Source organism: Ursus maritimus, unplaced genomic scaffold (genome assembly GCF_017311325.1).
Source record: "Ursus maritimus isolate PB19 unplaced genomic scaffold, ASM1731132v1 scaffold_32, whole genome shotgun sequence".
Lineage (NCBI taxonomy): Eukaryota > Metazoa > Chordata > Mammalia > Carnivora > Ursidae > Ursus > Ursus maritimus.
The window spans coordinates 11,619,308-11,644,324 of record NW_024425786.1 but is presented as its reverse complement, the minus strand read 5'-3'; the positions used below and the strand labels follow the sequence as shown (position 1 = coordinate 11,644,324).

General features: G+C 59.6%; 1 protein-coding gene across 1 annotated transcript in view; it reads left to right on the top strand.

Moving 5' to 3' along the window:
- Positions 1 to 16,101: 16,101 nt before the first annotated feature.
- The window catches only part of EPHA2 (EPH receptor A2), a 32,188-nt gene continuing 23,272 nt past the window's right edge, over positions 16,102 to 25,017 (top strand). Inside the window, exons 1-3 of the mRNA XM_040645830.1 lie at positions 16,102 to 16,201; positions 20,775 to 20,842; positions 22,859 to 23,528. Coding sequence (XP_040501764.1) covers positions 16,117 to 16,201; positions 20,775 to 20,842; positions 22,859 to 23,528 — 823 coding nt within the window. The 5' untranslated portion in view covers positions 16,102 to 16,116. The remainder of the gene's footprint in view (positions 16,202 to 20,774; positions 20,843 to 22,858; positions 23,529 to 25,017) is intronic.

The following is a 25,017-nucleotide window of genomic DNA, read 5'->3' as shown; positions in this document are numbered from 1 at the left end:
CCACCCTTCTGGAAGACCTAGGGCCTGAGAAGTGCAGTGACTGTGAGTCTGGAGGTGGGACACTCCAATTCCTGTGACGCTGTGCCCAAAAAGTGGGGACCTAGGTCTGTCCAGCTTTGCTCCTGCTTCTCCACGTTGCCTTGGACCAGTCACTGTCCCTCTTGGCACCGGCCTCTCTAGATGCAAAATGGGAGATTTGGACCAGATCAGTGGTTGAAAACTTGTCTGAGCGGCAGAATTATTTCCTAGATGCCTTGTACAGAAAATGGATACAAGAGGGGCAGATCTGGGAGACGCTGGGACTTCGGAAGGAGGAGAGGAGGATGGAGGATTTGGATTCCGGAGCCTCGGCTGCTCAAACCCCATCTCCCCTGGAGGGGACTCTTAGCCCTCCCCAGGGGCAGAACGCCTGCATGGGGCCACGGGACCCACTGCGGATTCCATCTGCAGGGAGCGTGGGATGCCAGGGGCCTGGGCCATATCCCCGGGGGAGGGGGAGGAAGTCAGGTACCACTCCAGACCCCTGATAGCTGGAGAGAAAGAGAGAGAGAAGGCAAGAGGTAGAAAGACAAAGACAGGGAGCTAGAGGCAGAACAGAAGAGGAGCCACACAAAAAAAGAGAAATATTTGAGAATGAAATGGTGGGGAGAAAGAGGGGGGAGGGGGGAGGGGGAGAGACACATGTTTCCACTCAAAGTTCTTGTTTAAAATAAAACCGAACCGACAATCTCGGCTGCTGATGGCTGGCCAGAGCCCAGGCCCCAGGCCCAGTGTGACCACGGGCCTCCTGGCCCCCTGCCTGGGGCACTCAAGTAATGACTGCCTGGGGCCTGCTCTCAGCCACCTCCCGACAGAGCCTTGTCCCCTGACAGTGGCTCAGGCCTGAGGGTCCTGGGAGAGACCCCCGGAGCAGGAAGAGCCCCCAAGGCCTCTCTCAGCTACACCTGGGGGGGGGGCTGCCCCTGCCAAAGCATTTTGACCATTCTAGGCTGGGAGCAACTGGCCACCATGAGGCCTGGGGCCGAGCGCCAGAAGGAAGCCTGAGAAGGGACAGGCTCAGGCTCAGCTTTACCTTGGGGCCCAGTCGGCAGATGCTCAGAGTCCCTTACCCCTCCTCTCTAGGGACACATCCCATCCCGGGTGCCTGCAGCCCCAGGCCCAGGGCCCTTGGCTAGGAGGGAGCCGTGTGCCCTGGGCATCCTGGAGGGCGTCCTGGGAGGCAGAGTGGGCAGGGGGTGGACCTAGGGCCTTGCCTCCCAGCACACCTGGCCAGGCTTGCTCAGAGCCCCCCATCATTTCTCTCCCCCCGCCCCCACGTATATTCTGGACTCGGAGCCAAGATTTGATCCAGCTTATACCCCGCGTACTTGGGCAAGAAGAAAAGTACTTCAATAGCAGCTTCCGTTTCTAGAGCACCTGCTGGGCCCTGGGCCCGGCCAAGCCCTGAATGCAACATCTTCGTGAAATCTCAGGCTCCACAAGGCTGGAGCCATTATAATGCCCACTTTACAGATCATGAAACTGAGGCTCAGAGGAGCTCATACCCTCACCCAAGTGTCACAAAGAAGAGGCAGGATTTGAACCCCGGTTTGTTCACCCGCCACAGCCCCACACCCCGAGGTAGTGAGGAGCTTCTGGAGTGTGGGGCCACCCCGCCTCCCTGCATCCCAGGGCCCATGGAGGGGGCACAGTCCACCCTCAGGCCCAGACTCCCGTCCCTTCCGGAGCTGAGAGAGGCAGGTCTGAGAACAGCTGATCCCCTGGGTTTTGTTCTTGGCACAAAGGAGTCCGGATCCAGGCTTAGTGGTGAATGGCGAGGGGCCCGCAGCCCCCTCCCTCCGGCCGGCCTGGCAGGCTCTGCTCCTGCCTGCTTCCCCACAGCCCCTGAGCCCTCAGCTTCCTATTCAGAGCCCGGGCTCAGCCCGACAGGAGTATCAAAGGCCCGCAGATCTAGGGGGATTACAGGAGGCTGTGGGAGGCTGGAGATGCTGGGTGGAGGCGCTCCCATGGGACTCCCTACTATGTGCCAGGCTCTTCCTGATCTTGGGTAGTCCTCACAGCCCCTGGCAATGTAGGTGACGGTGGGAAATGCAAAGGCTAGAAAAGGCAAGGGACTGGTCCAAGGTCACACAGCAAGTCAGAGGCAGAACCAGGGTGTGAATCCAGGTAACCCAGCTCCCACTCAGGGCTTTTTCCATGCAGCAAGGCTCCTCTGTGCTTAAGGCACCCCTGTCCTGTGGCCTCTTCTGGAGACAGAAAAGCACAATTACAGAGAGAGAGGAGGAGGAGACCCCAGCTGGCAGGGGCAGACCCAGGAGAGAGAGGGCCTCCTGTGGGAACTCCCTTCCCTCGACCCCCTGAGGAGGGTGCTGGGGGCCCTGGGCCCCAGTGAGCGGTGGGGTCTGGGGACTCAGACCCGCCCAGGAGAGAAAGGAGCGTGGGTGGGCGGGGAGGATTGGGGGAACAGCACACTGGGCAGTTTGGGCCCTGGGGTGTGGCCCTGCTGTGTGGCCTCAGGGAGGTACAAATCCCTCTCTGGGCTTCGATCTCCCTCAAGGCCTCCAGAGTCAGAAGACCTACCTCACTCTGTGGTGGGGATGCGGTCCCCTTCCCCAAGTCCCTGCAGTGAGGCAGGCTGGTGCTAAGCCCCGGACCCGCATTCTTTCCACCAGTCCTCATGGCAATCCCGCCAGGACACTGCTATGCTTTCCTCCCCACGTGACAGAAGAGGAAACTGAGGCTCAGGGAGGCCTTGGCCCAGGTCACACAGCTTGGAAAGGTGTCAGAGCCTCCTGAACTTATTCCTGCCCTCTTTTCCTCAGGATGCCAGGCCCTGGCTGTGGGCTGGGACCCAGCAGGCTGGCCCCAGGGCCTGCGTGGCTGTGCGACGCCCCCTCCCTGCCGTGCGAGGCCCCCTCCCTGCTGATGCCAAGGTGGCAGAGGCAGGTGCCCACCTGCCCCCACCCCCCAGTTGTGGGCGCAGTGCCACGGCACCCCCGAGGAATGCGGCTGCATTCCTGTGGCGGGGGTGTGGCTGCCTGTGGCCGTGTTTGCCCGAGGCGGGTGCCCGTTGCTAGGCAAGCCCCAGCTCCAGGCGCTGAGTCAGCAGGCGGCTGCCCTGTCACCCGGTGGGAGGCCAGAAAGGTGGTGGTGGGCGGGAGGTGGGGAGGAGGAAGCTCTACTTCCCTGGGGGGGGCAGGGTTCACATCTGGAGACACAGTGGGGGACGTGGGGGTGGACGTCTGAGGTCTACATGGGGGGAGGTAAGGCACTCCCGGAAGAAGCTGGGGCCCTGCGGCCCAGAACCCCCCGCCCCCGGAGGACTTCAGACTGGAAGGGAGGCAGCGGCTCTACTAAGCGCCTTCTGTGCGCCAGGCGCCGGGCTGGCTGCATCGTCTGCGAGATTATGTTATCTCATATAATAAACCGAATTCGCTACTGATAACCTCCATTGTTCATGCGGGGAAACTGAGGTGCAGCCAGGTCTTCAGCGAGTAAAGGGCACAGACCAGCCTCTGAACCAGACATGCGCTCAGCATGCCGGGAGAAGGCAGGGACCCTGCCAGGCCTGGCTCTAGGAGACTGGACTAGCCCATCCCCCAGGGCCTCAGTTTCCCTTCTCTGCTGGGGTGGGCCCGGTGTGTCTCCAAGCCCTGACAAGGAAGGGAAGGTGGGGGGCCCCATAACGTTCTCGATTAGGCACGGGTCACTTCCCCTGGCGGGTCTCCCCCCCCCCACCAGACTTTGATCTGGCCGCGTCTGCCTTCAGATCTCCTTATCTTTACGGGCGATGCCCCGGGCACCACCCACACCCGCCCTCACCCCACTTGGCATCCTGGGCAGAATGGGGCGGGTGCAGGGACTGGCACCAGGAGGGGCCTAGGACTTAGAGGGGTTTGCATGCTGGCCTCATGGTGCCAGTTCTCTTCCATCCTGGGTCTTCCTTGGAACAGAAGTGGCGGGTCATGGACACTGGGCACCAGGACGGGGGAGACAGGGTGGGGCGGGGTGAGGTGTGGGGGTCAGAAGGCCAGGAGTTTCCACATCTGGTTTTGTGGGTTGTTTTTTTTTTTTAGGATTTTATTTATTTATTTATTTATTTATTTATTTATTTATTTGAGAGCGAGCATGGGAGGTGCAGAGGGAGAGGGAGAGAGAGAATCTTAAGCAGGCTCAATCCCAGAGCAGAGCCCGACGCCCACACGGAGCTCGATCTCGTGACCCTGAGATCATGACCTGAGCTGAAACCAAGAGTCGGATGCTGCACTGATTGAAGGGTTTTGGTGGTTTCCGACAGGAGAAGGAAGCGGAGGTGACAGGGCCGGGGAAGCGCCGGCAGGGGTGGGGGGAAGCTAGGCCCATCCCTCCTCAGGCTCTGTGGGAGGCGACTGGAACAGACGGCAATGATTTAGGGGGTCAGGGCTGAAAGGGGTAGTGTGTGTGAGGCTTCCTCTGAGAGGAAGGGGCACCCTGTGGGTGGGGGGCTGGGGGAGGCGCCCCAGGCTGAGAGGGGGAAGGCCTGGCCTCTGCGCTGGGCATGGCTCTACTCTGATCAGAGGACATACACTCCGTACCTGGAAAAGGCCCTCAGTCTGCGGGAGGAGTCCCTGCCCCTTTCCCTTGGGGGTTCACAGTCTGAAGACAGAGGCAGGCGGGCAGGGCTGGAAGGAGCAGGACCCCTCGGAGTCCAGGCCAGTGTGAAGGTGAGGAAGGCAGAGCAGGGCCCAGAGGGCCACCTCCACCCCCACGGGGATCAGCCTGGGGTCAGGCCCTGGCTGGGGGGGGGTGTCTCTCAGACTGGCCCCAAGGCACATTTTCAGGCTGTGACAGGACGCGGAGCCCCAAGGCAAAACAATCATTACCGCTTGCTCCCCCAGGCCTGGCGAGACAGGGAGGCTCTATTACAGGGCTGGAACTGCAGGCAGCCCTCCCACTCCCCCCCTGCCCACCCCCCACACATGCGCAGGCGCAGACCCACACACCTGCACACGCAGACAGACACACTAGCGGTACGAGGAACCCCTCCACCCCACTAAGCCTCGGTTTCCAGGGCTGTCAGGAGGATCGAACAGCGCGCGCGCCGGGATGTGCAATATCTGCAGAGGTCAGCGCCCCCGCCCCCAGCCCACGCCTATGCAGCCCGGCCCAGCGCCCCCACTCACTCTCATGCCACGTGCCCACACTTCCTTGCTCAAAGACCTTCACACAGCTGCATGCACACGTGGATACGGAATTGGGGGCCCTGGCAGGGTTCCCAGGACCCCAAAGAAAGCCCTCGCCACCCCCACCAGCAGCATTCTGTCTCCGGGGTGGACCCCCAAGTCAGCCAGGTCGGCAGGCTCGGGGAAGGTAGTACGTGAGAGACCTGTAGCTCCCACTTCGAATGCCAACTCTGCCCCTGAGCCTCAGTTTCCCTATCTGCAAAATGGGGGTATGAATAGTCATTGGGAGATCCCAGGGCCGGGGATGGATTCCATGGGATGATCTGTAGCAAGTGTGACGTGGCTAGAGTGCTGGGATAGGGTAGAGGCTCGATGGATGCCGGCTGGATTGACCTGGGAGGCACAACCTACCTGGAATGTGGAAGAGGACAGATATTATCAGGTGTATGCAACACACCCTTGAGCTGGGTCCTGGGGCCTCAGATTTAAGACAGAGCAAAACAAAACCCTATTCCCTCCTTTCGCTCAAGGTGCTTACCCCATCCTGCAGATTCGTGTCAACAGCCGGCTTCAAGTCAGTAGCAGTTCCGGCGGGAGTTGAACAGAAAGGCAGCAGGGTGCTGGGGGAAAGAATGGGGTCACCAGGGGTGCCTGGGTGGCTCAGTCCTTAAGCGTCTGCCTTCGGCTCAGGGCGTGATCCCAGAGTCCTGGGATCGAGCCCCACATGGAGCCCTGCATCGGGCTCCTTTGCTGGGAGCCTGCTACTTCCTCTCCCACTCCCCCTGTTTGTGTTCCCTCTCTCACTAGCTGTCTCTCTCTGTCAAATAAATAAATAAAATCTAAAAAAAAAAAAGAGTGGGGTTGCCACTTATTGGGGTGATCTTAGTCAAGTGACTTTCCTTCTTTGAGACTCAGTTTCCTCCTCCATAAAATGGGCATGGAAATAACCAGCTCACTGGGCTGGTTCCTGTTCAAGAGGGACTGGACCCATAGGTCACTAAGCACAAGGGTTAGTGACTCTGGTGTGACTGTTCCCTGGAAGGAGGTCCTGGACCCCTTTCTCCTGTTCTGAGCCTGCGTGGGGGAAGGGGCTGAGGGTCTGGGACCAGTCTGTTTCCACAGCATCTCCTCACCGGGAACCCAGTCCCACGGAGCCACATCTCTGGGGCAGGGTGAGCGGCTGGGGCAGGCCCCCGGGACGGGCTTGTCCGTGGACAGACATGCTCAATCACCTTCAACCACCTGTGCGTTTCTGGTGACCACAGACCTGGAGAAGTGGCAGAGCTGTACTGACCCCTAGGAACACCCCAATCTAATGGGAGAGGCACGCCCGCGCCAGCATCCAGTCAGAGCCGGGAGACAGTACAAAGTCACTCTTTCTCCGTAATGTGGGAGCTGGGAGGCCCCTCGGAGATGTCTCTGGAGTCACCAGGGCTTTGGCCTGGAGAGACCCACTCAGGATCACAAGGGCAGGACTCGCCATGGGGCACTGCGTGTGGTGCACAGCGTTGGGGCGAACGAGTTTGCGTGACCGACCGAAGACCGTGGAAGGGGCGCCTGGGTGGCTCAGTCATTAAGCGTCTGCCTTGGGCTCGGGTCATGAGGTCCTGGGATAGAGCCTCGAATCGGGCTCCCTGCTCAGCGGGAAGCCTGCTTCTCCCTCTCCCGGTCCCCGCCCCCCCGCCTGTGTTCCCTCTCTGGCTGTCTCTCTCTCTCTATCAAATAAATAAATACAGTCTTTAAATAAATAAATAAATACCTCAGAAGCTGGGCTATTACTCAGCCCCGACCTAGACAAACGTGTGGTCTCGTTCCTGCCCTTGGCTGGTCAGTTGGCAAGCCCCAGGGGCAACCTTCGCCTTCTACAGATGGGGAAACTGAGACCAGAATGAGAATGGAGTTTCCTAGCTGTGAGACCTTGAGCTAGCCTTAGATTCCTCACCTGCTTTCCCTACAGGGTTGGTGTGAGGGCAAAAGGTGATGCATGAGAAGCGGTAGCCTGCTGCCTGGCACGGAGATAGAGCTCGCTAACGCCCACTGTGATGATTGTTAATCATTACTGTTAGGAGGCCGCCAGGTGAGGTGGTGGTGGCTGAAGGCTTTCCGGAGGAGGTGACTTTTAAAGGTGGGGTGAGGGGGGACGGCTGGGATCCAAGGGGAAGAACCAGCAAACTCTCTGCAAAGTGCACGGGGGAGCGCCTGTCGCCCACCGCGCGCCCCCAGACGCCCAGGTCCCCGGTCCTCGTCCCCAGGACGGCCCCTGTTTCCATGGCGACGGGGGGCCGCCGCTCCCCGCGCTCCGACCCCTTTAAGGAGGCGCAGAGGCGGTTCCTCGCAGCGGGGAAGGGACTAGGCCCCGCCGCAAAGCGCGAGCGGAGACCCTCCACCGCGGCACCTGCGGGGCGGAAGCGGGGGCGGAAGCGGGGGGGGGGGCAGGCGGGGCGCTAGACGGCTCGAGGAGGTGGCAGCCGCCCCCTCCCGCCGCTCCTCGGCCGCCCCGCCCCCAGCCGCTCCCCGGCCGCCCCCCGCCGCCCCCCACCGCGGGCCTTGCTAAGGCTGCCCCGCCCCCCCGGCAGGTGGGGAGCCCGCGCTTGGGGGACCCGAGCCTCCGCCCGGCCCCTCCCGCCCCCCGGTCTTGCGCGTCGGCCCTTCTCTCGGTCTCCTGCGACTCTCCCTGTCCACGTGGCCGGCTCCCCCCGGGCCTTTTCTGGGCTCTCCCGCCGGCTCCTCGCCGGCTCTGCGCGCCTCGGCTCTGAGTTTGTCCCTCAGCCGCGGGAAGAGCCGGCGGGGCGGCAGTGGCAGTGCCCTTCTGGGGCCGGCGATGGAGAGGGACTAGCTGGGCCTGGGAGGTAGGGGGACCTGGGTCCCTAACCATGGGGCCCTGGTCAGGCCCCAACTGGGCAAGCAGGAGATAAGGTTAGAGGCTGGGTGCTTTTTTCAAGTTCTGTACATATTTTTGTATAAGCTCACTGGTGCATAGGGTGCAAAAAGCATCTGTGCGCAGGAAGGACGCACAGCCAGAGTCACCGCTTCCCCCCAGGCCCCACCGAGGTTCTTAGCTTCTCTACTCCCCCCACCCCCCGCACTCACATAAGCACATGCTCCTCGAGGCAGGGCTGTGTCCAGGTCTCTGGTCCCCTCCTGCTCAGCACAGGATTCAGCACAACGCACAGCCCAGGTCGCAGAGACGCTACAGTTGTGCGCGGTGTGTCCGTATGCACGCACACACCCCTACCCTGGGCTGGCTGAGGGGCACCTTGGGGGGGCCCCACCAGGGACTATGTGAACGGTGGCAAGTGTGGACAAATGGCTGTGGGGTGATGGATAGGATGGCAGACAGATGGATGGATGGGCTGGAGGACAGACAGACGGCAGCTGCCAAGAGGTGACTACCTGGCAAGGCAGGACTGTCTGGGAAGTGATGGATGGGGCTGGGTCCATGGGGGAAGGAAGGAAGGAAGGATGGTGAGATGGACAGACTGACAGATGAGGGAGACAGATGAGGGGGTGGGTGAGTGATGAGAGAGACCCTGCTGAGAGAGGGGACGGGGTCTTGCTGGGGAGGTTGCCGCAGGACTGGGTGAGGACGGATTGCTCGCTGCTGGGCTGGCTACAGACAGCAGGACAGACAGATGGACTCATGAACGGGTGGGTCGGTCGATGGGAAGGGGGGTCCAGAAAGAGTGATCAGGGTCCCACTGGGACTGGTTGGTGGAGATGGATAGACAGATGGAGGGAGACAGGATAGGGAGGAGGGGCAGGGGTGGAGTGGGATAGGAGCGTCTGTCTGTCCTGCAGTGGTTCCTACAGAGACCTGTGTGCCTGGACAGGTGTGCGTGTGTGTGTGTGTGTGTGTGTGTGTGTGTGTGGTGCTGGGGCTGTGATTGCGCTCACAGCGCTTCTTAATATGTGTGTAGACTCACGAGGGTACAGGCCCGATGCTGGGCAAGGGAGTAAGGGCCTGGAGGGTGGGGTCCCTGCCCTTCCCTTAGGAGCTCCGTGGGATCCTCAGAGGGTTATCCAGGGAGCATGGCCAGAAGGGGACCTGGGGCAGCCTTCTCAGGGAATGGGGCCTTGTGCGCTCACCCATGCCTTCAGGGAGGGGAAGGGGCTGGGGTCAGACTTGGAGGTTCTCAAGAAACCAGCCGAGCGGCCTCCCTGCCCTTCCTCCCTTCCTCATCAGAGCCTCCGCCAGGCCAGCAGCCAAACTGTCAGGATGCAGGAAACGGGGTGGCACCTGGCGGGTACTGTGCCAGCCCCGGCCCCCAAATGTGGTGTCAGTGATAAAAATAATCACAGCTGACATTTGCAGAGGACTTGCCATGTGCCAGGCATTGTGCCAAGAGTTGTTCGCACTTTCATGGCTCCCCCCACAAGGTGGGTATTATGATATTTTTATCCCCACTTGACCAAGGAGACGACAGAAACTCCTCATTCAGGGCTCACCGTAAGGGGTGGCTGCGGGAAGCCAGAAGTGTGCCCTCGGCCCCTTGCCACCCCTGGCATAGGGGACCCTGGTTGTTGGTCTGGACCATCGCAACTCACGACAGGGAGGGGACCAGGGTGGGAAGAAGACACGAGTGATCTCCAAGGGCCATGCTTAGCCGAGTAGCGCTGGGACCGTAGAGCCCCTGGGCTTGGATCGGATCCTGACTTTGCACTTAACTTGTGTGACTTTGGGCAGGTCACTGTACCAGCCAAGCCTCAGTTTCCTTGTCTGTGAAATGGGGACGTGCTGCTCACAGGGGCTGCAATGAGGATGAAATACAATCATGCAGGAAAAGCACCTGGCAGGTCAGAACACCCCAGGGCCACAGCAGGGCAGGGGGGACCCTGGAATTGAGGGAAGCCGCCCCCCGCTTCTGCAGCAGCAGGAATCCCCCACTAGTCCCATGGGCCCTTCTCTCCTGAATTCATCCTGGGCCTCTGGGGGTGGCTGAGCACTGTGCTTAGGCCATCCTACCGCCTATTTAAGGGGAAGACTCCCCCCCACCCCCCCAGTGAGGAAAAGGAGGGAAAAAGAGAAGTAACTAGCTCAGACCACACTGAGTGAGTTCTCTTACCAGTGCAGGGGGAAGTGTGAAAATTTATAAAAGGGGACCCCATCTAAAATGGAGTTGGGAGGGGGCATCTGGGTGGCTCAGTCGGTTAAGCCTCAGACTCTTGATTTCAGCCCAGGTCAGGATCGCAGGGTCATGAGATCAGCTCGCCTGCACTGGGCGGGCAGCCTGCTTAAGATTCTCCTTCTGCCCCTCCCCCACTAAAAGGAATTAATTGATTGATTAATTAATTAATTAAAATGGAGTTGGGAGGCCCAAAGGGGGAGCCTTCACGCACTGCCACTTTGTCACCGGTCAGTCAGAGACCCAGACAGGAAGAGATGCACCTTCCGAGTCGATAGGACTTTACCACTCCAGCCGGAAGGGAGATTTTCTCCCCTGATCAGCCGCTCAGGCAACAAGAAACCGTCACCACCCTGAACCGTCCAGTGTGGACTTTTGCTCTGAACAACCCCTCCCAACTTCCTCCTTTTTCTCCATAAAGTAGCATTTCTCTCCTTTGCTTGTTGCACTTGCCTATGGCTTGCTTTTCCTGAATTGCAACTCCTTGCTATTCCTGAATAAACCCATTTTACTGGTAAAATAACTGGCTGTTTGTGTGTTTGATGCTCGCCCGTGGCCCGTTCCTTCAACAAAGCTCAATGCCATGAACAAAACGGGCAGCGCCAGCCCTCCTGGACTTTACACGCTAATGGGGCAGACAACAGGCGATTTTTTTAAAAGATTTTGTTTATTTGCTTATTTGACAGAGAGAGAATGAGAGAAAGAGAGAGAGAAAGAACAAGCAGGGGCAGCGGCAGGCAGAGGGAGAAGCAGGCTCCCTGCTAAGTAGAGAGCTCGACGTGGGACTCGATCCCAGGACCCTGGGATCATGACCTGAGCCGAAGGCAGATGCTTAACTGAGCCGCCCAGGCACCCCCCTCCCTTTTTAAAAGATTTTATTTATTTGATGGGGAGAGCGAGAGAGATCAGGCAATTAACAATACTACATAGAGTGTGGGGCTGGTGGTAAGTGCCATGGAGAAAAACACAACAAGGAAGGGAGATGTGGAGTCCAGTGTGGGGTAGCCTGCTGACCTTTTACATAGAATGGTCGGGTAAAGTACCACAGTGAGCTGAATGAACTTCCAGCAGGGACCTGAAGGAGGTGAGGAAGTAAGTGTGGAAGTGAGTGATCCTGGCAGGAGAAGGGAAGTGCAAAGGCCCTGAGGCAGGGCTACCTATCTCTGTCTTTTGAAATTCTCAATCCAAAGGTTGATGAGGCACCTTTCAGGCCCCTGACTGCTTTTGGAGACAGAAGGCTGGGGTTCCAGTCTTCATGCTGTTTCTGTGACCTCCAGCAAGGCCTTTCCCCTCTGTGGGCCTCAATTTTGTAAAATACAGAGGTTGGACTTTATCTCCTGACATTCCCTTCCATAAGACATGCTGTGACAAGTTTCCCATGCATGGTCAAGGGTGTGTGTGTGTGGCGGGGGTGCTGGGAGAGCAAGGACTTTGAAGATCCTTCGGCCCCTCAGGCTCCTGACCTTGAGTGAGTGACTCAGACCTTCCTGAACCTCAAAGTTCTCATCTGTGAAATGGGAATAGAGTCCCCACTTCTTCGCGTGCTTGTGTGCTTGGGATGAGGCAGGGCTGCAAAGCTGTTAGCCAGGACCTGGCTCATCACTGGTCCTCAGCAAGTGGGCACTGCTTTTCCTTTGTTGTTTAAGACACCTGTTACGGACTGGCCCTCAGAGAAGGGAGAAAAGCTGGTGGCCCAGGATGGTCAGGGAAGGCTTCCGGGGAGTGGAGGGTCCAAGCTGAGTTTGGAAGGGGAGGAGGAGGATGTGGCCAGAGTGGGAAGGGAAGGCTCAGAGAAACGAGGGTGACAAAGGGGAGCCAGAGTCAGGAGGAAGGGGGCTGTGAATCCAGACGGAAGGTGGCCCGCAGCAACACGGCGCGGCGCCGGGGCGCCCAGCGACTGGCCCAGGCTGAGGCCCCGCCCCGCCCCCGAGACTCCGCCCCGTATCCAGGCCCCGGGGCAGGATTTGCCAGGAACCCACTTCAAAGGGTCCCAGGAAGCTTGAGTAAGCCCCAAAGGAAGCGGCACAGCCTCTAACCCAGCTCTGGGATTGGGGGAAGCCCCGCAATTACGGGGGGGGGCTTCCTCCCACGCAGTCCGCCTCCTCTCCAAATGCGGGAGCACGCATTTAAGTACCCCCTCCCCCAACCTCAAACCTTTCCGTCGGGGGAGGGGAGCTCAGCGAAACTGTGCAGACAAGTTCACCCCGAAAACCTCGCCTGAACTTCGAGTCCAGTTGCAGCTGCAATTGAGGCACGTGTTATTTGGGGGGGGGGGAAATGGGAGTCCTGGTGCCCGCATGTGTGTGCAAGCCGCAAGCATTTACGGAGCGCCTGCTGCGTCCCGGGCTCCGTGGGGCACGGCAAGATGGACTACCCCGGCCTCTGTCCCTCCAGGAGCTCCCTGCCTAACGGGGAGGGCAGGTGAGGAAGTAATTATAACCTGAGAGCTGAGGCCTGTTCCAGGGTGAAGCAATTTGGCCTGGGGGAGCCCAGCGGCTTTTCAGAAGTGACTTCTGATTGTGAAGGTAACAAATCGCTAAGATTTAGTGAGCGCTCACTGAGTGCCAGACACGGGCCAAGAGCTTTGCATGATGTATTCTCATTTCATCCAGCAGCAGCGCTGGAGGAGGAAACCATTATTATTGTGCCCATTTTACGGATAAGGCAGCTGAGGTTATAAGGCTCGGCCAACGCCACAGAGTCGGTTAAGTGGCAGAATCCAGGTCCGCTGCACCCACCGTGCAGTCATTCATTCGGCCATAAGTCGGTCTCCCTGCACACTGCAGACACTCCCCTACATGTGGGGCTCCAGTGTTTCCTCTCCTGGGTGAGTCTTACAGAATGAGTCGCGGTGCCAAGGTGGACAGAGTGCCAGGGAGATGGGGGATACGGCTCAGACAAAGGCAGGCAGGCTTGAAAACACATGGTGTGTCAGGAAAGAGCAGGGAGACTAGGCTCTGGTATGAGAGACACTTCACTTTCTAGTTCTACCTCTGCTGAGTCCTCGCTCTAACTTTATTTATTTATTTGAGGGGAGGGGGTGCAGAGGGAGGAGGTTGATCTTTGACGTCTGCTTTCAGCCCACAGCCAAGCCCTAGCAAAGGAGGACACCTGAGCAGGCGGGTGGGCTGGAGGTGGGGACCTTGGGCGAGGAGGCCGGGGCAGCCACACACAAACACACTCGGCCTCAACCTGCCTGTACCCCAGCCTCACTCCCTGCGGGCTCAGAGGCCTTTATGGGGTAATGCCATCTCCATTAGGGCTTTATTATGTCACAATAAATACCACTTTTCGGTGCTTCCGCTTCGTAAGACTCACCAAAGAACTTTCCTTGTCAGCATCCAGTCACCCTGAGCGGGAAGGACTCCGGGTCAGGTCGGACAGGAAGAGAGGGAAGGGCGTGTCACCAGGTGAGTGACTAAAGACCGAGGAGCTGCCCCCGCCCCCCACCCCCCCTCCCGCGCACACACCACCCCTTCCCACAGGCCTCTGCTCACATGTCAGAGATGAGCGACACCTGTCCCTGCATTCTGGGTCCCCAGCTGGGCGCATACTTCCAGGCACACAGCAGACAACCAGCAGGGCCTGCCGGCACCCCTGGCACGTGGCGCCAAGCTAGGGGGGCCACGCAGGGAAATCCACGCTACACCCGCCACACACAGACTCTCAGGCAACATGGAGCTTACCATCCCCTTCGTGCAATCATTTTACTTCGTTCACTCACTCGGCGCGGGGCTTTGCTGAGCACCTGCCATGTGTCAGCCACTGGTTTCTATAGACAAACGTCCCCACACTTTTGGAGCGTATCTTCTGGCGTGATGTCCAACATACAGAGCCCGCGTGGCATGTAACACACGTGTACGGGCAGGGTCCTACATACAACACGTGAAATCTTCCATTCGCCACAGCCCAGAGCGTCCAATACAACATGCAAAACACTTATCCATACATTTAGCGCGCGCACACACACACACACACACAATGCATGGGCCATCGAGGGCGCCCAGCGCGCTCCACAGGCCCGGATGCTGCTGCCTCTGGCCCAGCCGCATGCAACCATAGTCACAGCGGGGGTTTAACAAGTACGTCCCACAGCCACAGCCCGTGCGGTTGACACGGACGACCTTCCTCGATCGTCACCATAACCCTCCGAGGGAGGTTTAGCCATCTTCCGGATGAGCAGACGGAGCCTCAGAGGAGGGAGACGTCCAAAAACCCGTGGGTTGACTCCACAGCCTATGTTCTCAACCCTTGCTACGTTACACACTCACACACACATCCTCTTACACCCACATGTGCTTACACACATGCTCACACACACACCAACATTCCTGCGCTCACACCCATACGCACATGTCTGCACGCACTCACGCACACACCCCCACGTGCACTCACACACGCGCACACCAACACTCCCTCTCATGGACATTTGCACGCTCGCGGACTCTCAGAACACCAAGACTCTCCTATCATCTTGGTCAAAGGCTTTAATTACGCTGCCCCAACACCTGTAATTAGCCCTCCTCCTGCTCCAGAGGAGGAGTCTGGACCCGCTTCCCAGGGGCAGGCGCCAAGGCCAAGAGGCCAAGATGTCCACATCTGGCAGGGAGGACGTGGGTGCTGGAGGCCCAGCTTGGCCTTTGGCAAATAGGTCCAGGGGAGTCAAGGAGAGTCAAGGATGGGGTCAAAGAGAAGGGAGGTGGACAGAGGGGCCTGGAGCCTCTCAGGGAGTCAGGCCGGCTGCAGCAGCTCCTCCAGGATTGGCCAAATGGTGATTGGGCAACAGGTAGCTGTGGGTGGCCGGCAGGCGGGTGAGAGGACATTTCCCGTTTGTTTCACCAGCCGCTTCGCCGCTTCCGACAGGAGGGGAGATGAGCTCACGTCTGAGGAGCCTTTGGGGAGAGGCCCCTTGAAGGGGCAGGTGGGAGGCAGGTGCCCTCCAAAATATTGAAACAGACCGACTGATTCATCCGTGCCCGGGCTGGGGGATGGGGTGCTCCACCAAGCAGCCTTCTCCCTGCCCTGGCCCAGCATGCGGCAGCGGTTCACGCAGAGACCACCTAGATTCAAATCCTGGCTCTACTTCCTTTGCGCTGTGCCACCTTTGGGCATGTGTGTAAGCTCTCGGAGCCTCAGTGTCCTTTTCTGTAAAATGGGGATAATGATACCTGGCTCCCAGAGGAGAATTACATGAGATAATCCATGTCTGATTCATTCCTAGAGGTGGTTGCTCTTAGATTACGGTTTTCTTAAAGGTTCTCTAGCAGAGATGCTCTCGACCTCCACCGGTTTGGTCGGCCCTCCAGAGGTCCTAGAAAGAGGGGCCTCCCAGTCTATTTCGCAGCTCCCCTCCTAGGCCCGCTGCTGGGGAGACAACTGCTTCTTGCCCCCCAGCCCGAATCAGCCCAGGCCGGCAGGCCCACGTTGAGCCCCATTCCGAGGGCGAAGGATGAGAGTGCAGATGGCTCAGGGCCGACCATCCCCACGTCGGGGGCTGAGAATCCTGGCTCAGAGCTGAAACTTGGGAGGGCCTGGGGGGCTCCAGGCAGCCCAGAGGGCCCCAAGGTCCTCCTCAAACCCCTCGGGACTCCCCTCCCTTCTAGCCCGGTGCCAGCCCTGCCCCTTTAAAGACATTCCTAAGGGCGTGGCTTCGGTGACGTCAGCGCGGGGCATGAATGAACACGAGCCGGTTCTCACCCAACTTCCATTAAGGACTGGGGCAGGAGGCGAGAAGTTGCGCGCGGGCCGCGGGCGGGAGCGGGCAGAGAGGCGGGCGTGCGGGCGTGCGGGCGTGCGGGAGCCGAGGACCCGGCCCGGAGCGAGGAGGCGGCATGGAGCGTCTGGCGCCCCGCGCCTGCCTGGCCCTGCTGTGGGGCTGCGTGCTGGCCGCGGCCGCCGCGGCGCAGGGCAAGGAAGGTGAGTGTGCGCGCGGGGCCGCCCCGGCCTGCCGCAGCCCGGGCGTCCCGACCCCGGTACCCCCAGCCTCTCGGAGCCCCGCGGGGCGACGCGCGCAACTTTGGAAACCGACCCGGCGTCGCCAGCCCCGGTGTGCTGGGGTCGGGAGGGCGCGCGCGCTGCCCTCGCGACGAATCTGGGACCCCCCGCCCGGGGTTACGGGGCCTCTGGGGACTAAGGGGTGGTGGCCGGGCGCAAGGGGCTCGGAGGCCGCCGAGAAGGGGCCGAGGCGCGGGCCACGCGGTCGCAGCCCCGGCGGCGGCTTCGGGAACGCGTTCCGACGGGGGTGCGGGGGTCCCTTGGAGAACGGGGTGCCTGAGGGGCTTTCCGCGGACTCAGCCTCTTGGTGTCCTGTCTTCACTAACCCGCTTGCCCCGATTTCGCGGAGAAGCATTCCTGTGGAGGCCCCTCATTTTTGGGGAGGGGGCTCTCCGGCCGGCAGGGAGCCCTCTGCGGAAGCCCCTGCTCCCGGAGATTTTCTCCACGCCTCCCTTTGCCTCCAGTCGGGCAGGAGAGTATGGGGGGGAGTTTCGGGCCAACCTGCCCACGCAGAGCCTCCATGTCTTCCCAACCCGCATTCCCAGGCTCGGGGGTCAGGTTCGGGGCTGCGAGTGCGGACAGGAAGTCCCAAAGTCAAGCGTTCTGAGCAAGGGGTGACTCAGAACGAGGAAATGCGGCAGGTGGGGGCGCGGTCTCTCAAGGTGTGGAGCCGTCACCCCAAGGGCCACTGGGGAGTCCGGGCATCCGGGGGTGGGGGACTGAATCACCCACCCCCACCCCAGCGCTCCCGGAGCGGCGCCGGGTGAGGGGCCCCGCAGACTTTGCCCTGGGCGGGGCAGGTGTGTGAGTGGGGGCGTTGCCCCTCGGCTAGGGTCGCCGAGCGGATGGGGGCTCCTGCCCTTGGCCGAGGACCTTCCTGTCCACCCAGCCGAGGCCGGCTTCGGTTTCCAACAGTGAGAGCAAGTTTTCCCCGTCTGCCTGGGCAGAGCGAGGCTTCCGCAGGCTCCAGCAGGGGGAAGTGCAGAGGAAACCCAGGCCGGTGAGAAGTTTCCTTGAGCCTTGCTTTCTTTTTCTGCCTCCCAAAAAGGGGTGGGAGGTTTTGCTTTTCCAAGTTGAGAGGAAAAGAGGCCAGAGCTGGAGCTCTCGGAGGTGGAGGTGGGGGGCACATCCTGTCCCGGTTCCTGCATGGGTCAGGGTTCCGGGTCCCAACTTGCAGGAGTGGGCGGCAGGGATTTCTGCCATCTCCAGTACTCACCCCCCTTCTCTCTACCCCCCAGCTTTTGGTCCTCCCCCTTCCTGGGGGACTGTGCTTGGAGAGAAGGGGAGAGACAGCTGGAATCACTACAGGCTTTTCTGGAAGGCTGTCCTGGGGCGAGGGGATTAGGCAGGACCCACACTACTGAGCGGGTGTGCTGCAGCCCGGCCACCAGCCTGAAAGCCTGGAGCCGCCTAGTCCTCGTGCCCCACATTGTGCCCTCCCCAGCCTAGCCCACTAGCCGCCCCCTCCATGGGACGGAGGAGGAAGAGGGTGGGTATTGGAGAGTCCTGGGGTGGGGGAATATTTTTACTTAGGCTCCAAGAGTCCCTGTGAACAACTCCCTAGGTATGCCCTACAGTGGTGGTGGTGGGGGGGTGTTGGCCCAGCTGGCAGCTGCTGGTGGGTTCTGTTCTTTGGTTTTGGGGCCAAATGTGGTAGATCTGTCGGGAGGTAGATGGGGGGGTCGTGTGGGCAGAGAGAAGGACCCACAGGCCCCTTCCACCCTTAACCCAGGCTGCTGCTCACTTCCCTTCTCCTTTCTCGCTTCCACCCTGTGGGTAGAGGAGCCAGAATGCATTTGGAGACCCAGATGGAGCCTGTCTGGATTCTGCCAGTGGACAGCCACTGAATCTGTCCTCATTTTGCAAATGGGGAAACTGAGGGAGGCACAAGCTAAGCCCTTGCCAGCCTGCGGGCCCTCTGCACAGAGGGTCAGCTCTGAGCGTCTGGCTTCTGGAGCCGCTGGAGCCCAGGGCCCCCGGCATTGTGGTTTCATGGCTGATTTTCCTGGGAAGCCGAGTAGCTGGGCACGGATGCAGTGGTGCTGATGAGGTGGCTGATGGGAAGGGGCTGGAGAGGGCTCCGGGGCCCTGGAAAGTCCTTGGCTGGCTTCTGTAAGAGCCCCGTTTGCCCTCTGTTCCCTTTTTTCCCACAGAGCCCCCTTTCTTTAGGAATTAGCTGGTTTCGGTTAAAGTGGGATGTGGGGAGCAGGGAGGTGACCCCAGGTAGTGCTGTGTTTGAGTAAAGAAAGCAGTATGACATTCGTGATGGACCTGAAGGCAGGGAAGTCGGAGAGGGAGGTTTCCTAAGGGGTGGCAAGAGGGATTGAGGGCTCCTGGATGAGCCCTGCCCAGCCAGGGCTTCTCAGTGAAGGCTTCAGGGGCAACCAAGGGGCTCCCTGCCACCCCCCCCCCACCCGTTCCAGGGAACCCGAGCCTTCTGTCCCTGGAAGAGCTCAGGGAGAGAGAGCCGCACCAGGGCCCGGGCTCTGGTTCCTGGTGATCGGTTCTAGGGAATTTCCAGGGAGGGGGCTGTGGCTGGAAGCCCCCTGGGGAGGCTCCTTCCTGTGTGAAGGCTTCTTTTCTTCTCAGATTGAGCCCCGTGATACTTCTAGAGCCAGGCCTGGGGCTGGAAGGGGAATGTGCTCTGGCAGGGGTGGTGGGGTTCCTCTGGGCCAGGTTAACCCTTCAGAGCCTGGGAGCCCTGAGCCCCCCTCCCTTGGGGGCACAGTCTGCAGCTTCCTACCAGTCCGGGGAGGAGGGGATGTCTAGAACTGTGGGGGGCACTCACTCTTGTCCTCCTACCACCCAGCTGGAGCCAGGAACCCCCAGATTCCTTCCTTTGTAGCTAGAACATTCCATTTGCTAGTGGGGTGAGTGAGTTTTCCAAGCCTGGGCCCCGGGCATGCCCAAACAAATCTGTGCCCCTACCCCACCCGCCTCCAGGCACCCTCCCCTATCCCAGTAGCCTTGGGACAGGTGCCACATCGGATTTCCTCTTCCCGGTCTGGGCTGCAGAGCCCTTCCTAGAGAGATTTGGCCCAGGTCAGCAGCTGGGGGCAATGCCTCGCATCAGTCCTGGGGGCCTTCAGCCCAGGGGAGGAGGCCGTCCTAACCCCAGGAGAGGATTTCCAGGACTCCTCTCTCAGTCCCCTCACTCCATCCCCACCCCTAAATCGGGCCCATCTCTGCCCCCTGCCTGCCCGGTCCCGTGCTTAGAGTCATTCTTCCAAGTCCTAGGCTTGAGGAATGCTGCTTCTTGAGGCCATATTCCTCATGCTCCAAGGCAGTGAGTGCTTGGTCTCCTCCTTCCTCCACCTGAGGATTTTACTCTCTGAATGGGGGGGGGGGGCATTGTCTAGGTTCCCTGCCGGAGCTCCCCCAGTGTCCTTTCTCTCTAGGGACGGTGGTGGTGCCTGATGGGACCCGGACTTGACTTGGCGATGGAGGAGGGACACTACCCGGGGTCTTGGGTCTTGGCTATAGCCACTGAGCCTGCCAAAGAGCCAGGGGTGGACCGATGGGAGCTGCCCAAGGGCAGGGCTCGAACTAGGGAGGCCGCTGGCAGTGTGTCCCTCCGTCAGGCTTCAGTTGCCTCTCTGGGGACAGCATGGGCCTGGCAGCTGATCTCTGTGGGCCTGGAAGTCCCCTCGAAAGGTTTCCATCTCTGTCCCCCCAGGCACCGCTGCCAGGGTAGTAGCCAGGGTGTGAAGGACAGGGCAGAGGGAGCGACTTTCCCAGGGACGGGACCTCGCCAGCTGTGTGTATCTTTGGGCCCCTCCTAGAGGCCCTATGGGTTCAGAGCTTTATTCTGCCTGCTCTGTGGCTTTTGTGGTGGGAGGATCAGTTTCCAGAAACCCCCCACTCATCGTCCCCCCTCTCCTCCCTGGGGCTCTTCCCACCTGTTAACAGCCCTCTGGGAGTGCCACGAGCCATGTATGCACATATGTGCTGCTGATGTATGTGCTACGTGGCCTGGGTGGGGTGGGGGTGTTTCGTGCTGGGGGGGGATGTGGCAGGAGCACACATGAGTGTCCCCGAGGCCCACATGCATGTGAAGTGCTGCTGAGGGGCCTTGTTTCCGGAAGCAGACGGGGCGGGTGTGGTGTCACTTACCAGCCCTGCCCACCCCAGCTCTCTGCCCAGCTGCTGTCCCCCTGCTGGGCTGAGCTCTGTCCTGCTCTGCCCTGCTGGGGGCTAACCAAGGGGGGAGGTGGCATGGCTGGAACTGTGGCCTGGGAAATGGGGGGCCTAGTCCTCACCCAGCCTGTCGCATGGCTTTGCCTGGGTCCCCTCCCTTCCCTGGGTCCCTGTTTCCCTCTCTGTCAGGGGACAGGTCTTTGGGATATAGTGACCCCGTATAGTGGGGTCTTTCTATGAGAGCTGAGGAAGCCATCAAGGCCTCTTGGGGCTCCTGGGGGACTCTCACCTTTCCCGCCATGGCCTGAGTCTTAGAGACGCCCCCAAGCTCATGGGCCCTCCCTCCCATCTCTTGCAGTTGTACTGTTGGACTTTGCTGCGGCTAAAGGGGAACTCGGCTGGCTCACGCACCCATATGGCAAAGGGGTAAGCCTACAAGGTCAAGCGGTGGCATGGGGATGGGGAAACTGAAACCCAGGGAGGATGGGGCCAGCCTAAATTGAACAGCTTAGCCAGGGATCACACTCCTGTTTACCACACCGGGCTCAGAGTCTGCCCTCCCAGATCCGGGGTGGGGGTGGCGTGCTGGGGGTTGGAATGTGGGGAAGGGAGAGGAAGAAAGGGCCAGGGAGATGGCTGGAGGCCCCAGCAGAGCAGGGACCCTTGGATGCCCAGAGGAACCCCCTCTAGTTTCCTCCATCTACCTCTTGGGAGGAAGGGGTTAAAGGCTCCCTGTCTTCAAAGTCCCAGCCCAGAAGGTGAGGGGTAAGGGAGAGACCCGGAGCAGTGGCTCCCAGGTTCCTGTTGCCCCGGGGGAAACCGGATCCAGTTCCTTCCTGCTTGCCCCTCTCCCTTCTCCCCCAGCCTTTACTTCCCCTTCCTGCTAGGGGCTGAGTTTGTATTGCCTCATCTCCACCCAAGACCTGCCCCCTTTCCCTGCCCAACTGTCACCAGGACTGGTGGGCAAGACACTGGGATCCTTTTCCCGGCTTTGTGTGATCTTGGGGAAGATAACTGCTGCTCTCTGGGTCTCAGTTTTCCCGTCTATATAATGGGCCCTTGCTGAGTTTGTCCTGGGGTCCTGAGCCAGGGAGAAGTACATCTCCAGAGGTCTACTTGGGGCAGTTCCCACCGCTGGCCCGATCTGTGTGAGTCAGGTGCTTGTCCCTGGTCACCTTAGCCCCGTGCGGGCCTGAGATACAGCTGTATAGATTTCCAGAATCCTGGAATGTCCAGCTGGGAAGGAGCACAGATCACCTAATCCAACCCTCTCATTATACAGAGTGGGAAACTGAGGCCCAAGGGCATTTGAGTGAGGCCTTGGCCAGTGTCATACAGTGTAGCGCAGGCCTCGTTCCCCAGCCCCTCTGCTTTTATTCATTCATTCATTCACTTGTTCATTCAACAGATACTTTCCTGAGCACCTACTCTGTTCCACGTAGGCCCCGGGGGTACATAAATGAATGCAATGCCGTCCTTCCCCCGACGAGCTCAGAGTCTGGTATGGGAGCCAGGTGTAGGTGTCACCACATAGATGCCAAGTGCTGTGATAAAGGGAATATGGAGACTGCGGGAGCCAGAGGGGGCACTTGGCCCAAGTCTTCCCAGAGGAGACTGAGCTGATGTTCTGAGGGGGGAAGACCGTGTGCCGGTCTGTTCCAAAGCCAAGATCTAAATAATGCAGGATCATTCATTCTTTTTTTTTTTTTAATCATTTTATTTATTTATTTAAGAAAGAGAGAGAACGAGAGAACACAAGCAGGGGGAGCAACAGAGGGAGAATATAGTGAGCAGGGAACCCAGTGATGTGGGGCTCGATCCCAGGACCCTGAGATCATGACCTGAGCCGAAGGCAGATGCCCAACCAACTGAGCCACCCAGGCACCCCTCATCCATTCTTTTTGACTTAACCCTTTCCCCTGCCCCTCACACCGTCCGTACATACGCACGTCCAGTCAGTACTACTATTACGACTAGTGATACCAGCTGCCTGTTGAGAGCTGCTTTGTCTTACCCGTGCCAGCCAATGTGCTTAGCAGTTTGTAGACCCTCTGTCGTTCATCCTCACGGCCATTCTGTGAGGCAGATCCTGTCCCCATTGTACAGATGCAGACTTCGAGGCTCACAGAGCTTAAGTGATTCACCCGAGGTCACACGGATCCCCCAGACTCCACCCCTGGCTCCCAGTCCAATAGAGAGGCCCAGCACCCTGACCCTGGGGTCAGAGACCCCAGAAGGACAGGTCGTAGCTCAGCCACAGTTAGCCCGTGAGGGTGACCTGTAGCTCCTCTCTGGGCCTCAGTTTCCTTCCCTGTTAATGACGCTCGCGAGAATGTAAAGCGTCGTCCCGATGCCCCACTCTGCCACGGGGGCCTTGCCCCTGGGCCTCAGCATCTCCCCGGGTGCCTGCCCACACTAAGCTGTCCCCCTCGCCCCGTGCAGTGGGACCTGATGCAGAACATCATGGACGACATGCCCATCTACATGTACTCCGTGTGCAACGTGGTGGCCGGCGACCAGGACAACTGGCTCCGCACCAACTGGGTGTACCGCGGCGAGGCTGAGCGGATCTTCATCGAGCTCAAATTCACCGTGCGCGACTGCAACAGCTTCCCCGGGGGCGCCAGCTCCTGCAAGGAGACCTTCAACCTCTACTACGCCGAGTCGGACGTGGACTACGGCACGAACTTCCAGAAGCGCCAGTTCACCAAGATCGACACCATCGCGCCCGACGAGATCACGGTCAGCAGCGACTTCGAGGCGCGCCACGTGAAGCTGAACGTGGAGGAGCGCTCCGTGGGGCCGCTCCGCCGCAAGGGCTTCTACCTGGCCTTCCAGGACATCGGCGCCTGCGTGGCGCTGCTCTCCGTCCGCGTCTACTACAAGAAGTGCCCCGAGCTGCTGCAGGGCCTGGCCCGCTTCCCCGAGACCATCGCGGGCTCGGACGCGCCCTCCCTGGCCACGGTGGCCGGCACGTGTGTGGAGCACGCCGTGGTGCCGCCGGGGGGCGAGGAGCCCCGCATGCACTGCGCGGTGGACGGCGAGTGGCTCGTGCCCATCGGGCAGTGCCTGTGTCAGGCCGGCTACGAGAAGGTGGAGGACGCCTGCCAGGGTGAGTGGGGGTCTGGGGATGCGGGGAACGGGGGTGCTGGGGTGGAGGCTGGGCTCCTGGGTTCTGGGGTTGGCTCTGGCACCATTGGGACCTTGGGAAGGTCACCCCTGCTTTGATGTGCAGTGGTTCTCTGAGTGGAAATCATGGGGCTTTCCTGGCTTTCAGTTTCCTCATTTATGGTTGGCTTCGCTCATTCCCTGAGAAGGGATAAACTGAAAAGTGGGATACTGTGGAGGTTACGAGCAAGGATTCTAGGGCAAAAATGCCTGGGTTCAAATCCCAGCTCTACGTTTAGCTGTGTGACTTTAGGCCCGTTTCTTAACCTCTCAGTGGCTGGTTGCCTGCTCTGTGAAATGGAGAGAAACACAGTGCCCATCTCGTAGGGTTGTTAGGATAATCAAATGACCTAATGCTCATGGAGTGCTTAGCTCAGTACTTGACACGTAAGTGCTTTCAAGCGTGCTTGTTATTTTTGATTCATTCCACAAGTATAACTTCAGTATCGGCTATCTACCACCACCGTGGACACATGGTCCGGTCCCCGGAGCTCGTTCCATCTCTCTTAATGCACTGTGTGACCTTAGGCAAGTCACTTAACCTCTCTGGTTCTCAGGCTGCTCTTTTGTACATGGCGGTGAGGGAACTGGACCCAGGATTCACACCCTCTGGCTGCGCATGGATCACTTGGGGAGCTTTTGAAAAACGTCTGCATTGAGGTCAAAGTGGAAGGCAGGTGCAAAGTCTGCCCTCCCTGCCTGACTTTCTCCCGGGGTCTGGACCCAGGTTCTCCTGACAATCTTCTACTGATAACAAATAGAAGCCAGAGGAGGGGCCTGATTCTCCAGGGCTCTGTCTGGGAACGGGGCCTGGGCATTAGTGAGCTCACATCAGGAGGCTGTGGCTTGGCACAGCCAGGGCCTGTGACAGCGGAAATCTCTACAGCAATGTGGATTTTTTCAATGGGTGACTTTTTCTAGAAATGGCTGTGGGGCAGGGCATTTGTGGAATGCAGGCCAACCGTTGGAAGGCCAGCTCATCTGCTCTCTCTGGGAATTTCTTTGCTGAGATAAGCGGGGTGTTGAGAAATTGGGGTTCAGTCCCTGCAGTGGCATGTACCCACTGGGTGATCTTGGGTAAACCTCTCTTCATCTCTGGCCAAAAATAAGGCTTTCTACTTGGTTTGTTAGCCATAGATCGGGCACCAGACGAAGTAGGTTGAAATGTTCGAGGAGCCTCAAGCCTTTTCTGATAGGCTGTATTTGCTTCTTCAAACAGATCCTCAGAATCTTGCTTAACACAGTCTGTAAACCCCTGGACGAGAAGTTCCCTAGTAGGCCTGTGGTGTAGTCTCTGCTGCGGCCCTTCCTACCACCCCATTGTCCTTCCAGCTCCCCTGTGCCGAGTCTCTCTTCCCGATCTGGCCCCTGCTTTAGGTGATCTCCAGTGCACACTCCCAGTTTCAGACAATGACTGCGGGGGGGGGGGGGGG